Source organism: Rhincodon typus, chromosome 31 (assembly GCF_021869965.1).
Source record: "Rhincodon typus isolate 14 chromosome 31, sRhiTyp1.1, whole genome shotgun sequence".
NCBI classification, from domain to species: Eukaryota; Metazoa; Chordata; class Chondrichthyes; order Orectolobiformes; family Rhincodontidae; genus Rhincodon; species Rhincodon typus.
The window spans coordinates 22,901,840-22,916,521 of NC_063362.1; the positions used below are offsets into that span (position 1 = coordinate 22,901,840).

Sequence of the window (14,682 nt, forward strand, 5' to 3'; positions counted from 1 at the left end):
GCCAGACCTGCTGAACTTTTCCAGCAACTTTGTTTTTGTTCCTGATTTACAGCAACTGCAGTTCTTTTGGTTTTTATTTAGTATGTAGGTACAGCAGGTCACTAGGAATGCTAGTAGAATGTTATCATTTGTCACAAGGGGAACTGAATACAAAAGAAGGGAGGTCATGTTTCAATTATACAGAGCACTGGTTAGACTGTATTTGGAGAACTGTGCACAGTATTGGTCATCTTATTTATGGAAGAATGTAAATGTATTGGAGGCAGTTCAGAGAAGTTTTACTAGACTGAGACCTGGAATGCGTAGGTTGTCTTATGAGGAAAGGTGGACAGGCTAGACTTGCATCCATTGGAACATAGATGGTGACCTGATTAAAACATATAAAATCCTGAATGGTCTTGCCATGGAGATGTGGAGAGGACATTTCCCATTAAAGTAGAATTTAGGACTGAGGTCCCATTTATAAATCAGGTGTCTGTTTAAAACAGAGATGAGGGAAAACATCTCACATAAAGGGTCATGAATTTCTCCCTGAAATGATGCTGGAAGCAGAGTCCTTGTCTATGTTTTAGGCAGTGGTAGATAGATTTTCTTTATCAAGAATTTAAAAGATTATCAAGGGGGTGTGGAAATATGTAACTGTGATCACCCATGATCATACTGAAAGGCTCCCCTGTACAGACTGACATCCCAGCTCACCTGTACAGCACAGGACTACAACTCCCCTGTACAGACTGACATCCCAGCTTACCTGTACAGCCTGATACAGCAGCTCAGCTGCACAACTTGACAGCTCAGCTCCTCCCTATTCAGAACCTGGGCTTTGTGTGTGTGTGTGTGTGTGTGTGCGTGTGTGCGGAGTCTTCCCAATACTATGCATAACAAGTCTAAACCACCTCACACTTTGTTGGAATAAATTTTGTTGCCATTTCCCTGCCCACATTGTTGCCTTTGCGCTCTGTGGGTTGTATGTGGAGTTTTGCAAGTCTCTTTAGGTCTGTTAAGACACTGCGTTACCTCCTATAATATGAACTGCCATTTTCTTTTACAACCTTGGGTTCTTATCAAATGCTTGCTGGAAATTACATTCATTGCAATTCCAATTTCGTATCATTTGCAAATTTCAGCACCACACCTAATGCTCACTGGTTAGTCACATGGTTAACCAGGTCACCATTAGGATCTGGGAACAGATTCAGTCAAATTACCTTTAGCTTGTTCCTGCTCTGAAGGAACAAAAGAAACCTGAGTCATACATGGGCACAAACCACCAAAACAAAATCCAAAACTGGCAGACTGTAACTTTAATTAAGTCAAAAAGACAAAAATGGATGTGGCAATTATACTTGATCTTTAGCCACAACCTATTGCTACCAGTGGAGATGAGCAGCACTTGAGGTGTTTAAATTTGAATTTGATGATATTTATTTCCTCGTGAAAATTGAGCTAAGAGACTGAAAGAGAACCAACTCCAGGATAACAAAGAGCTAAAGCCAAATGAGAGTCTGGAGAAATCCTGCACAATTCATTCAGAACCAGTTATCCTAAACCTCTTACTTAGGAACCAGTTTCTGCAGGTTTGATGATGACTCAATGGGAATTATATAGATAAGTTTCTTGGAAATGTGTCAAGTACAAATATACATTGCACCTTCTAACGTTTAGCTGAGAACATGAAAGAAAAATGGCTCCGTTACTTTTGAAGATGCTCCTATACTTCAGTGAGCTACAGAAACCCAGGGTTCAGTACATTTCCAATGAATGTCAATATGGATTGACATCAAACCCTATTACAGAGCAATATACAGTCACACTGGAGAAGGGAAACGCCTGAAGGAACAGGCTGTCATCAAGACTTCCTCCTTTTGTTCTGGGTTCATCTGAAGGAATTCATCAAAGTAGTGCATCAAGAACAGTTAGTCAAACACTTTAAACACTTACAGCTTTTAAAAAACAACACTCAATCAGCAAGTTGTTTAGCCTTCCACCATGAAAGAGGGGCTCTGAAAGTGACCGATGTTAACAGCATAACATGGCTTTCTGTGGTCATTGAAGCAATGTAGCATGTCTTCTGTTCTCATCGGTGTGCCAGATACAAATTGTGGAAGGGGAACAACAGGAGCAGATGTCAGGAGCAGACCATCAGAGTAAGGTGCAGCCACAGCTTTAGATGCACAACAAAGCTCCCTCTGATACAAGAGCTGGACAACACTGTGGGTCTGAAATGAAAACAGAAAAAAAACACTGGAAATACGCAGCTGGTCAGGCAGCATCAGTGGAGAGAAATGCTTTTGGACTCTCAACAATGGGTTCAACAACTTTAAATTTAAAAAAAAAACGCAGATTGAACTCTCTGTGCTTTCATTTTCATTTTGCTGGTTTTGCTCTTCCTTTATCCTTTCATGTTGCATTCAGCTCAAACATGAGGCAGTGTCATCCCAGTAATATCACTGACCCAGTAATCCAGAACTCCAAACTAATGCTCTGGGGACATGGGTTCAAATCCCACTATAGCAGATAGTAAAATCTGAATTGTGAGGGTGGCGGGGGTGAGTGGTAGAAAAAGGCCTGGAACTAAAAGCTAGCCAAATGGTGACTGCTGTCTTAAAAACCCATCTGACTCAGTAATTGCTAATAGTAAGCCGGGAGAGAAATAAATGCTGAATGGGTGCTAATGGGAACTGTGAATATTTGAAAATGAGTTGGATGTGCTGTGAGGGATCAATACAGAGCAGGACTGAGGATGTGGGGCTGGGTAATGTATATGAAGTGTACATGAAATTGTTAAACTCAATGTTGAGTCCTGAAGGCTGTAAAGTACTTAGGCAGGAGATGATTTGTTGTTCCTCCAGCTTGTGTTGAGCTTCACTGGAGCACCGTGGCAGACCTGAGATAGAAATGTTGCAATAGAAAAAAGGTGTGTTGAAGTTGCAGGCAACTGGACACTCAAGTCCATTTTTATGGCCAGAGGTGCTTCGCAAAGTGGTCACCCGCTTTACGTCTGCTTTGAAGAAGGATCACTGGACCCAAACTGTTAACCCTGCTTTCTCTCCACAGATGCTGCCAGACCTGCTGAGTTTCTCCAGCAATTTCTGATTTTAGTTCTGTCTACGTTTGCCTCCTCAGTGTAGAGGAGAACACAGAGCTCAGTGCTTTTTATACTTCCTGGTTTGCTGTCTGTGGGAATACATCCATGAGATTGGTTCTCGTGCCCAACTTGATGACATCAGTATCGCGGGAAGCGAGGAGATCCGTTTGATTTGAACCGATGACAACGAAGGAGAAATCCACACCACAGACCTCAAAAGTCCGGGCCTTTAGTTTGGAGGACAATTGGGAAGGATTTTGTGGTTGTGTCCCCACAGTTCCAGAATGTTCCACTCTCCTCCCTGACCATTGCCCATGAAGTTGTGTGTTAAACTGTTGTGTGTGCTGTTACATACTGCAACACCGCCCTCGAGTGGCAGAATACCAGCACTGCACCACACTGTAGAGCTGCTCTCTTATTCGAGAGAGAGCGATGACTGGTGGTGATTTAATTCAAGGGCCACTGTACCTCAGGTGAGGGGAGAGTTTGAGAAGGAGATAAACTCAGCTGGTGCAGGAATTGAACCCACCCTGTCACCGTCGCACTGCCTTGCAAACCAACCGTCCAGCCAACTGAGCTACACTGGCCCCCACAGCAAAGTGAAACCACCTCCATCAAACAGCAGTTCCCACTGGTTCAGCCCTGAACTGACGAATAATAAATAGGAACTGATTGCAAACACTGGTAGAGATAATGGGACATAAATTAACAGCCAGCTGTGTAACATGTAACTGTTTCAGTTCATCATTTGAAAGAACTGGAACTCACTCAAGATGCTTATTTTTGTCAATTCATTCTGGTGTAAAAGATGGATCTTTGGTAAAACACTCACTGTTTATTGTGATGGGACGTTGCCCCACTCCAGTCCTGGTGAACTAACTCTCATGGAAATCCATATAGCATTCAGTTCGACTCAGAAAGACACTTACTGGAGTATGGCACATGCCTGTTCCTGGGCATGTGTGTCTGGCATGATTGGCGCTCCTACTGCTGGCAGTGCCTGGACAGGCTGCCTCACAGTGCAATTCCTTTCCCATTCTTCCAGTTTCCCCCTAGCCTCTGTGAAAAGAGAACCAAAAGCAGTTGCTGTCAGCTGGTAGTAGTGGACCTCCATTGCTGCCTCCCCCCAATTCCAAGTCAAAGCCGCTTCAGGGCAGTGTGCTCCAGCGAGGGGGACCTGTAGGGCATCATATGGTCTGGCGGCGTGGGCTCTATTTAACGGAAATTCTCTGCAAGTGCTGAGTGTGTCAACTCTCTCCCAGCTTCTAAGAGGAATGCTGGACCAGTTCTTGGCTGTGACAAAGATGGTATCATATAGAAAGGTAAATGGATCAACAGTTAACATTGGATCGACTGATCACCTGATCGTCAGAGACCAATTTTTCCAAAGTATAGTCTCCTGTTTGGCCCTGTGTTTCGGAGCACTCTCTCTTGTGGGAAATGACATGGTTATGGAACTATGGGAGGCAGGGCTGGGAGATGAGGTGTCTGGTCAGGAGACACCAGATCTTTCCTGTCCATCTTTTTCATACGGCAACTGTCTGTAGCTGAGCCAGACACTGTGAGTCGTACATGATCCCACTGCGAGTCGTACATGATCCCACTGCGAGCTGCCCACATCAGCCTCATTTCTGAGCGAATCATTGAGACCACGTATTTCTGCATGTCCCAAGCACAGCCTGTCTCCAGGTTGGCTCAGCTCATCTGCTGCTGAAACCGTCATCCAAATCTGAGTTACCTCTGGGTTTGTCTGTTCCAATGCACCCCTGGCTGGTCTCCCAAGGTCACCTATACCTTTGTTACCAATCTCCTAACTTGCAAGTCTCATGCACCTATCACCCTCTGCTCACGGACGTAGTCTGGCTCCTGATTAGTTAACACCTCCATTTTCAAATTCTCAATCTATGTTTTCAGTTCCCTCAATGGCCTTGCATCACCCTATCTCTGTAATCCCCTCAAACCGTATAGCCCTCTGAGATGTCTGTGCTCCTCCAAATTTGGTCTAAGTAACTCCAATTTTAATTACTGTGCCACTGGGGGCACAGTAAGCTTTCCTGCTCCTCTGATGCTGCTTGGCCTGCTGTGTTCATCCAGCTCTACACCTTGTTATATCCTTTTCAATCCCTCTGGCCCTGATTCATGATCCACTCAGTTACATTGAGTTACAATCGGGGGCCCCCTACATTCTAGAACACTGCAAAACCATCTTGTGTTCCTACCAGGTTTAAAGGTTTGTGGATCTAAACAACTAAATCCATCTGTTCTGCTTTTTAAAAGAAATTTTCTACTCACTTTACATTAAATTACTATAGAAAGGATATTATTAAACTAGAGTATTGCAGAAAAGATTTACTAGAATGCTTCCTAGTCTGGAAGGCTTGAATTATAAGCAGAGGTTGAATAGGCTGGGACTTCTTTCACTGGAGCAAAGGAGAGTGATGGATGACCTTATATAGAAGTCTATAAAATCATAAGAGGCATAGATAAGGTAGATAGCCAACAGCTTTTCCGCATGAGAGGGGAGTCTAAAGCTAGAGGGCATAGGTTTAAGGTGAGAGGGGAGAGATACAAAAAGGTCCGGAGGGGGAATTTTTTCACACAGAGGCTGGTGAGTGTCTGGAACAGGCTGCCAGTGGAAATGGTGGAGGTGAGTACAATTTTGTCATTTTAGAATCATTTGAATAGGTACATGGATGGGACAGGTATGGAGGGGTATGGACAAAACGCAGGTAAATGTGACTTGTTTAAATGGTGAAAACTGAGCAGCATGGGCAAGTTGGGCCGAAGGGCCTGTTTTCATGCTGTAGACTCCTATGGGTCTATGAATTCCTAACCAACACCTATTTGCCCAAGCTACTAACTTGCCAGGTAACATGCAGCCTACTTTATGCTTCATTTTTAGGCCATCTGGAAGACTTTGACATTTCAGCTTCTAAACCCAAATCCAAATGATCTTTGGAGCCCGAGAATTTCTAGCCTTTCATTCTAAAATAATGCTCATTCATTGTTCTCCTGTGTTTCTGTCCTGCAAAATCTTCCCAGACCATATAGCAATTTGTATTAATAACAACATCACCATAATTCCTTTGATGTATTGCATGTCAATTTTATCAAGCTTTCAACATAATGTCTTTTAAGCCTGTGTACAATGTACAATTACCCCTGAGTTTTCCTGTTAGGATCCTTTTCTCCTCCTCTCCTGCTTGGAGCTGTTTAGTAACAGTGAGCAGTCTCTCTTCCAAAGCCACAATTGTCCGGGAATGCTGCCGGATTTGCTCCTTGAACTCTGACAGCTCATCCAGGTGACTGCGCCTCTCCTCTTCAATTTGACCCCTGAAGCCCTCGCTCTCGGCTTTCTGACGTCTCTGCTGAGCTTCCAGCTCCTCTCGCAAATCAACCTGTGGCAAGAGAGAGGGGTCACAGCAAAGGGACAGAGAGGTGGAAAAGTAACTGGAGGAAGAAAACAGAAAAGGAGGGTTCACACAACACACTGCAAGACAAGAGTCAGTACATTGGAGGTCCTGGCAATGAACCTTCAGAACTGCAATCGAATGAGTGGGGCTAGGCCTCAGTTCATTAATCGGCACTTGTGGAAGCAGGTTTCCTCTCACTCTATCAATTTCCCAGAGTTTGAAACCTACTGAATGGGTTCAGGGTAGATCCATGAATCATCCAGCAAAACATTGGGAATGCTAGAATGCGGTGTTCAATACTTTGATTAGGTGAGTCTGTTTACTATTGCCGCTCACTGTACTTGATCGATTAAGCTGGGGTTTGGACTGAGAAGCAGAAAAAGCTATAGAACAAGCTGATGCATGGACTAGATGTTTTAAAGCACTTTAAACCAAAAAATTGATGACTGTATCGGCGCCGCCTCGTGCTCCCACGAGGAGCTCGAACAGTTCATACACTTCACTAACACCTTCCACCCCAACCTTAAGTTTACCTGGACCATCTCTAACACCTCTCTCCCCTTCCTGGACCTCTCTGTCTCCATATCGGGCAACCACCTAGAAACCGATATTCATTTCAAGCCCACCGACTCCCACAGCTACCTAGAATACTCCTCCTCCCACCCACCTTCCTGCAAAAATGCTATCCCCTATTCCCAATTCCTTCGCCTCCGCCGCATCTGCTCCCAGGATGAGGCATTCCACTCCCGTACATCTCAGTTGTCCTCGTTTTTCAAGGACCGTAACTTCCCCTCCTCGGTGGTCGAGAACGCCCTCAACCGTGTCTCCCACATCTCCCGCACCTCATCCCTCACACCCCGTCCACGCAATAAAAACCAAAAAAGAATCCCCCTCGTCCTCACGTACCACCCCACCAACCTCCGGATCCAACGCATCATCCTCCGACACTTCCGCCATCTGCAATCCGACCCCACCACCAAAGACATCTTTCCCTCCCCACCCTTATCTGCTTTCCGGAGGGACAACTCTCTCCGTGACTCCCTTGTCCGCTCCACACTCCCCTCCAGCTCCACCACACCCGGCACTTTTCCCTGCAACCGCAGGAAGTGCTACACCTGCCCCCATACCTCCTCCCTCACCCCCATCCCAGGCCCCAAGAAGACTTTCCACATCAAGCAGATGTTCACCTGCACATCTGCCAATGTGGTATACTGCATCCGCTGTACCCGGTGTGGCTGCCTCTACATCGGGGAAACCAAGCGGAGACTCGGGGACCGCTTTGCAGAACACCTACGCTCGGTTCGCAACAAACAACTGCACCTCCCAGTCGCGAACCATTTCAACTCCCCCTCCCATTCCTCAGACAACATGTCCATCCTGGGCCTCCTACAGTGCCACAACGATGCCACCCGAAGGTTGCAGGAACAGCAACTCATATTCCGCTTGGGAACCCTGCAGCCCAATGGTATCAATGTGGATTTCACAAGTTTCAAAATCTCCCCTCCCCCCACCGCATCCCAAAACCAGTCCAGCTCGTCCCTGCCTCCCTAACCTGTTCTTCCTCCCACCTATCCCCTCCTCCCACCTCAAGCCGCACCTCCATCTCCTACCGACCAACCTCATCCCGCCCCCTTGACCTGTCCGTCCTCCCTGGACTGACCTATCCCCTTCCTAACTCCCTACCTACACTCACCTTTCTTGGCTCCATCCCCGCCTCTTCGACCTGTTTGTTTCCTCTCCACCTATCCTCTCCTCTATCCCTCTTCTATCCGCCTCCCACTCTCTCCCTATTTATTTCAAAACCCCCTTCCCCTCCCCCTTTTCTGATGAAGGGTCTAGGCCCGAAACGTCAGCCTCTCTGCTCCTATGATGCTGCTTGGCCTGCTGTGTTCATCCAGCCCTGCACCTTGTTGTCTCGGATTCTCCAGCATCTGCAGTTCCTACTATCTCTGTCCTATACTAATTGTCTCTGCACAGAACTGTAAGATATTCAACATAAACCATCCAGCAGTTCAAAAGGAGGATTTGTTAAATGGAGGGAAACATGCATTGCATAAATAAATACAGATGAGGAAAACCATTTGGCTCCAGGTGAAATTGAACTGCTTGTTAAATCATTCCAGGATTTCATCCTCAGCTATCCTACTCAGAGGATCAATGACATGTGGATTGCTTTGTTTGACGCAAGGTTCCCTCACAAATCCTAAATTTCTCTTCTGGTCATTTTTTGATAGAATCCCAACCATGTGGAAACAGGCCCTTCGGCCCAACAAGTCCACACCGACCCTCAGAGCATCCATCCAGACCCATCCCCCTATAACCCACCTCATCTACACATCCCTGAACACTATGGGCAATTTAGCCTGGCCAATCCACCTAGCCTGCCTATCTTTGGACTGTTGGAGGAAACCGGAGCACGAAGGAAACCCACACAGACACAGGGAGAATGTGCAAACTCCACACAAATAGTCACCTGAGGGTAGAATCAAACCCAGGTCCCTGGCACTGTGAGGCAGCAGTGCCAACCACTGAGCCACCATGCCACATTTGACTCCATGACCCCCATCTCCATCTTACTGTCACACTTTAGCTTCAAGAGACTTTGCTGTTTACTATTTCACTTAGTTTCAGCTGAAAGCGCCCATGCGTGTTAGACAATACCATACCTCAATCTTCCTCACTCCTTCCAGTTCTTGTGATGTGTTGCTCAGCTGCAGTTTCAGAGCCTCTGTCTCCTGATCCTTCACCTTCATATTCTGTGAACGAGAACACACAGGAAATGTGGTAACACCCACAGCAATCAGATACTCTCAGTCATAGAGTCATACCGCACCGAAACAGACCCTTCAGTCCAACCAGTCCTTGCTGAACATGATCCCAAAATAAATTAGTCCCACCTGCCTGCTCCTGGCCCATATCCCTCCCAACCCTTCCTATTCATGTACGTATCCAAATGTCTTTCCAATGCTGTAACTGTGCCCGCATCCACCTCTTCCTCAGGAAGTTCATTCCACACGCGAACCACACTCTGTGTAGAAAATTTGCCTCATGTCTTCTTTAAATCTCTGTCCTCCTACCTTTAAAAAAATGCCTGCAGTCTTGTAATTCCCCATTCTAGGGAAGAAACACCTACCATTAACCCTATCTATACCCTCACTGTTTTATAAACCTCCTACGTTCCAGTGAAAAAAGTCCCAGCCTTTCTTCATAACTCAAACCTTCCATACCCGGCAACATCCTGGTAAATCTCTTCTGACAGTAACATCCTTCCTATAACTGGGTGACCAGAACCGGACACAGAATTCCAGAAGATGCCTCACAGCTCAAGAGTGCTGGGTTTAGGAGAATGAGACCCCACCCCCAAAGGGGCTCCAAGAGCCATGCCTTAGTCCCAGTCTCATGCACTACTGCTACATTCCTCGGCACAGCATCTCCACCCCATGCATTGTTGCTGCAAGGCTGCAGCCCTCAGCTCCTGTGCATTGGTTCCAGCCAGGCTCCAGCAACACCCTGCCTCTCACCTCATTCAGTTCTTCAAGGTGCAGCTCCACTTCCTCTCGCCTCCTCTTCTCCTCCTCCGCTGCTTCTGTTCCCCTCTCTCTCTCCCGAGCCAGCGCCTCAGCCAGTTGCTGTGGGAAACACAGTACAGCTCATTAAAGCCTCACCCCATGGACATGGGACCGTCTGTTCACCACCTCCCACATCCGTCTGAAGGCACCCTCTGACCTGAACTCTGCCCCCAGATGTACCCTGGGCTCTCAGTCTGCAACAGAATTGTTCCAACAGTGAATAGAGATGGCACAGTGGCTTAGTGTTTAGCACCGCTGCCTCACTGCGCCAGGGACCCGGGTTCGATTCCACCCTTGGGTGACTGTCTGTGTGGAGTTTGTACATTCTCCCTGTGTCTGTGTGGGTTTCTTCCGGGTGCTCCAGTTTCCTCTCACAATCCAAAGATGTGCAGGTTAGTTGGATTGGCCATGCTAAATTACCCATTGTGTCTTGGGATTCGTAGGTTAGGTGGATTAGCCATGGGAAATGCAGCGTGACAGGGATACAGCAGGTGGGTGAGTTGGATGCTCTTCAGAGAGTCAGTGTGGATGTGTTGGGCCAAATAGCCTGTTTCTACGCTGTAGGGATTCTATGAAGGAGGCCATTTGGCCCATCATGTCAGCACAATCTCTGTGAACAGTGGGACTTCTTGCTAATTTCCTGCCTTTTCCCTGTAACACTGCTTCCATTTAAATCACGACCCCCAAAGCCCTCTTGAATGTCTTGATTAAACTACACTCCCAGGGAATGCATTCCATCCTTGATCTACGCTCTGTGTGAACCAGTTGTTTTTTTCTCACTTCCCATTTGCTTGCTTTAAACTGTGCCCTCCGTTTAGCAATCCATTTAATAAGTACAAACAATGTCTCCCTATCCATTCCCTCCAGGTCCCCCTTGATTTCAAACCCTTCCATCAAATCTCCTCTGAACATTCTCCTCTCCCAAGGAAACAGTACCACCTTCTCCAAACTTTCCGCTTGACTGAAATGGCTTGTCCACTTTTGTAAACCTTTTCTGCTCACTCTCTTTGATACATTCACACATTTTGCCTATGACAGAAGTTAGGTGAAGTGGTCTCTTGCTTCCTGTCTCCCTCTCGTTCTAACTACAGGAGATACATTACGCTATCTTCCAAACTGATGGGACTGTGCATCTATCAAAGCAATTTTGGGAAATTAAAACCAACACCACCACTTTTAAGACCCGAGAATGAAGTCCATACAGCTCTAAACTACAGTGTACCTCGGGCACTGCTCACCAGCCTCTCTCCTGCTCCTGTCACATCAAACATTCACATGCTCTTGACACTGATGCAATTGTAACACAGTGTGGAGCTGGAGGAACACGGCAGGCCAGGCAGCATCAGAGGAACAGGAAAGCTGACGTTTCGGGTCGGGACCATTCTAATGGAATAAAGGCTATTTGACTGGGCGAGGCAATCAGAGGCATGAAGACATGAAATTAAAACCTACAGCAGAGTTTGCAAATCAGGCTTATAACTTATTTTCTAATCCTGAGGGAACAGGGTTCTGGAATATTTTCTGAAGAAGGGTCCCGACCCGAAACGTCAGCTTTCCTGTTCCTCTGATGCTGCCTGGCCTGCTGTGTTCACCCAGCTCCACACTGTGTTATCTCTGACTCCAGCATCTGCAGATCTTACTATCTTTGTTGCAACTGTGCCTCCTTCTGAGTGATCTATGGTACATGCACGTATTCCATTCAGGTTTAACTTCTCCTGCATTATTGCTCAATCTGTAAAATCTCTGCCAGAATAACCGCTCCTGATCACCGATGGGACTACTGCCTATGTTTAAATGTGAAAGCTGGTGAGGATTGGCTAAGATCAGGTTCAGGTTTAGCAGCGAATTACAACACATTTTATCTGCACGTTGTTTCACAGCCATGCAGGTACTGTCAGAGGGCATCCCAGCAACAAACACTGTCCTCGGGGCAAGGACACATAGAAGTGGTACGTTAAGACTATCAGCGCAGCACTTTATGAATTCAAATCCCACCCACAGAACCACACGGCACGGTGGCTCAGTGGTTAGCACTGCTGCCTCACAGCGCCAGGGACCCGGGTTCAGTTCCACCCTCGGGCGACTGTCTGTGTGGAGTTTGCACATTCTCCCTGTGTCTGTGTGGGTTTCCTCTGAGTGCTCCGGTTTCCTCCCACTGTGCAAAGATGTGCAGAGAAGGTGGATTGGCCGTGCTAAATTGCCCATAGTGTTCAGGGATGTGTGGGTTAGATATGGGGAAATATTGGGTTAAGGGAGTGAGCCAGGGTGGGATGCTCTTCAGAACGGCCGTGTGGACTTGTTGGGCCGAATGGCCTGTTTCCACACTGTAGGGATTCTATGAACCAGTCATCAAATGACCAACAGGTAATTCCAGGCCACTTTATGGTTCATTCTGACTGGCCAGATACAACCCAGTGACATGCTTCCTGACGCTAAGCACAAGAGACACAGTCATGGGATTGATACCAATGTTAAAAGACGAGCAGAATAAAATCATGGAAACATGTAGACCCACTCTAGCATCAAGGCAAAGACTGTTTACCTGGTCGTGCTTTATCTGAATCTCTGCCTGCGAATGCCTTATCTCTTCTGCCAGCTGTCGCTCCCACTCTGCCCTCAGCTCAGTTAGCAGCTGCTGGCTCTCACTCTCCCGGGAGCTCTGCACCTGATCCACCTGTTCCTGGGGTGACATATTCAGGCAGTTAGGTTGCATTGGGTCAAAAGCCAGGTTGCAATATCCCAGGACTGAGCTGGAAGGCCCAGGAGGTAATGACTAATCTCCAGGACACAACTGCAGGCAGCAAAATCCTAGGGGCATGAAAAACAATCACCCACTCCTTCCAAAACTTTCAACTGTTGCTCATAAAAATAATTGGAGTTGGAGTGAAGGCTATTTGAGTGGGTGTGGCAATCAGAGGTATGAAGACATGAAATTAAAACCTACAGCAGAGTTCGCAAGTCAGTCTTATAATTTATTTTTCTAATCCTGAGGGAACAGGGTTCTGGAATATTGCTGTACCAGGCACCTTAGTGATTTTGGAAAGCATCTGTTGATATATGGTATTAAACTGCAGCCCCAGTCTCAATGTCTCAGTGAGTAATTACACTGCCAGTCCAGAACAGAGGCAGAAAAATTCAGGGAGGACTCAGATCCTGTCCAAAATCTATGGGGAGAAGCTGCTTGTCTGTAGGGGCAGCAAGGCAGATTGCTAACTGGTCTGAGAAAGATAGCATGATTACATACACAAACATAAATATTTCAGCTCCTGTGCTGAAATATGTCTGGGGACTAGGTAAGGATAGACACTGTGTATGCTCTGGCTCCCTGCTGCTGTGTGAGTCCATGTATTGGTTCCTGGTTGTGAACAGGGATGCATTATCAATTGCTGACTAAGGGCTTTGCTGGTCTATTCTAGAACGCTCGTATTGTACCTGCAATGATTTTATCTGCTCCTCTTCCCCATGAAGCTTCTCCTGCAGCAGCTGAAAGTATCCAATGATTCCTGCAAAGAAACAAAATAGAACAGGGTGACATTGCCCCCATTCTAAATAATGATTCATCCTTAACCTTCAGCCCTCCGAACTATCAAGTCCCAGGTTAGTCACTGCAAGTCTGCAGTTCCCTCAAAACTGTCCTGTCGATACGCCTCAAGCCTCACCTCGGAGAAGGGTGTTTCACAACATCTCATCTCCAACAAGAGAGAACTTAATACTCAACCCCCCACCAACACCCAACCCCCATCCCCCGGGATGATCACTGGCATTACCATCACCCAAATCTCCCACCATCAACATTCTGTGGATTATCATTGACCAGAAACAGGACTAGCTACGTAAATGCTATGGCTGCAAGAGCAGGTCAATGGCTGGGAATTCCACAGCGAGTAACTCACCTCTGGACTCCCCAAAGTTTCTCCACCATTCACTACACACAAGTCTGGAGTGTGATGGAATACTCCCCACTTGCCTGGATGAGTGCAGCTCCGACAACACTCAAGAAATTCAACGCCTTCCAGAACAAAGCAGCCCATTTGATCGATGCCTCAAACAGCTACTCCAATATTCACTTCCTCAGCCACTAACGCACAACGGCAACATTGTCTACCATGTACAAGATGCATTGAAGCAACTCATTAAGTAACTCTTCCAAACCGATGACGATGACAGCAGATGCAAGGGAACACCCCCAGCAGTAAGTTCCCCTCCAAGTCACACAGATCCTGATATTATTATCAGAGGGTCAAAATCCTGGAACTCCCTCCTTAACTGTGGGTGTCTTTACACCATGTGGATTGCAATGGTTCAAGAATGAGACTCTCAACTATCTGTTCAAGGGCAATTAGGGATGGGCAATAAATGACAGCAATGACCACAGCCCAAGAATGAACTGTTAAAAAAAAAAACTTGACTCCAAACATGGTTTTCAGGAGTGGCTTATGTTGCAGTTGTAATGGGAAAGGTTGGGGTCTAGCTATGACAAAGTAGTGAACCCTATTAGGGGTTACTATACTTCATCCACTTATAGGTTTAAACAGTTTTTTTATCTAATAAATCAGTTTATGGTTTTCCACAAAGTCTCAAGGATTCTCAGAGTAGAAAGGATCTCTTCCAG

The 14,682-nt window shown here is 46.5% G+C and overlaps 1 protein-coding gene across 1 annotated transcript in view; it reads right to left on the minus strand.

Moving 5' to 3' along the window:
* The window catches only part of LOC109913883 (forkhead-associated domain-containing protein 1-like), a 140,214-nt gene that overhangs the window by 85,098 nt on the left and 40,434 nt on the right, over positions 1 to 14,682 (minus strand). The window contains exons 16-21 of the mRNA XM_048614895.1: positions 13,503 to 13,573; positions 12,613 to 12,750; positions 10,023 to 10,130; positions 9,168 to 9,257; positions 6,249 to 6,486; positions 4,035 to 4,147 (exon numbers count right to left, since the gene is read on the minus strand). Coding sequence (XP_048470852.1) covers positions 4,035 to 4,147; positions 6,249 to 6,486; positions 9,168 to 9,257; positions 10,023 to 10,130; positions 12,613 to 12,750; positions 13,503 to 13,573 — 758 coding nt within the window. The remainder of the gene's footprint in view (positions 1 to 4,034; positions 4,148 to 6,248; positions 6,487 to 9,167; positions 9,258 to 10,022; positions 10,131 to 12,612; positions 12,751 to 13,502; positions 13,574 to 14,682) is intronic.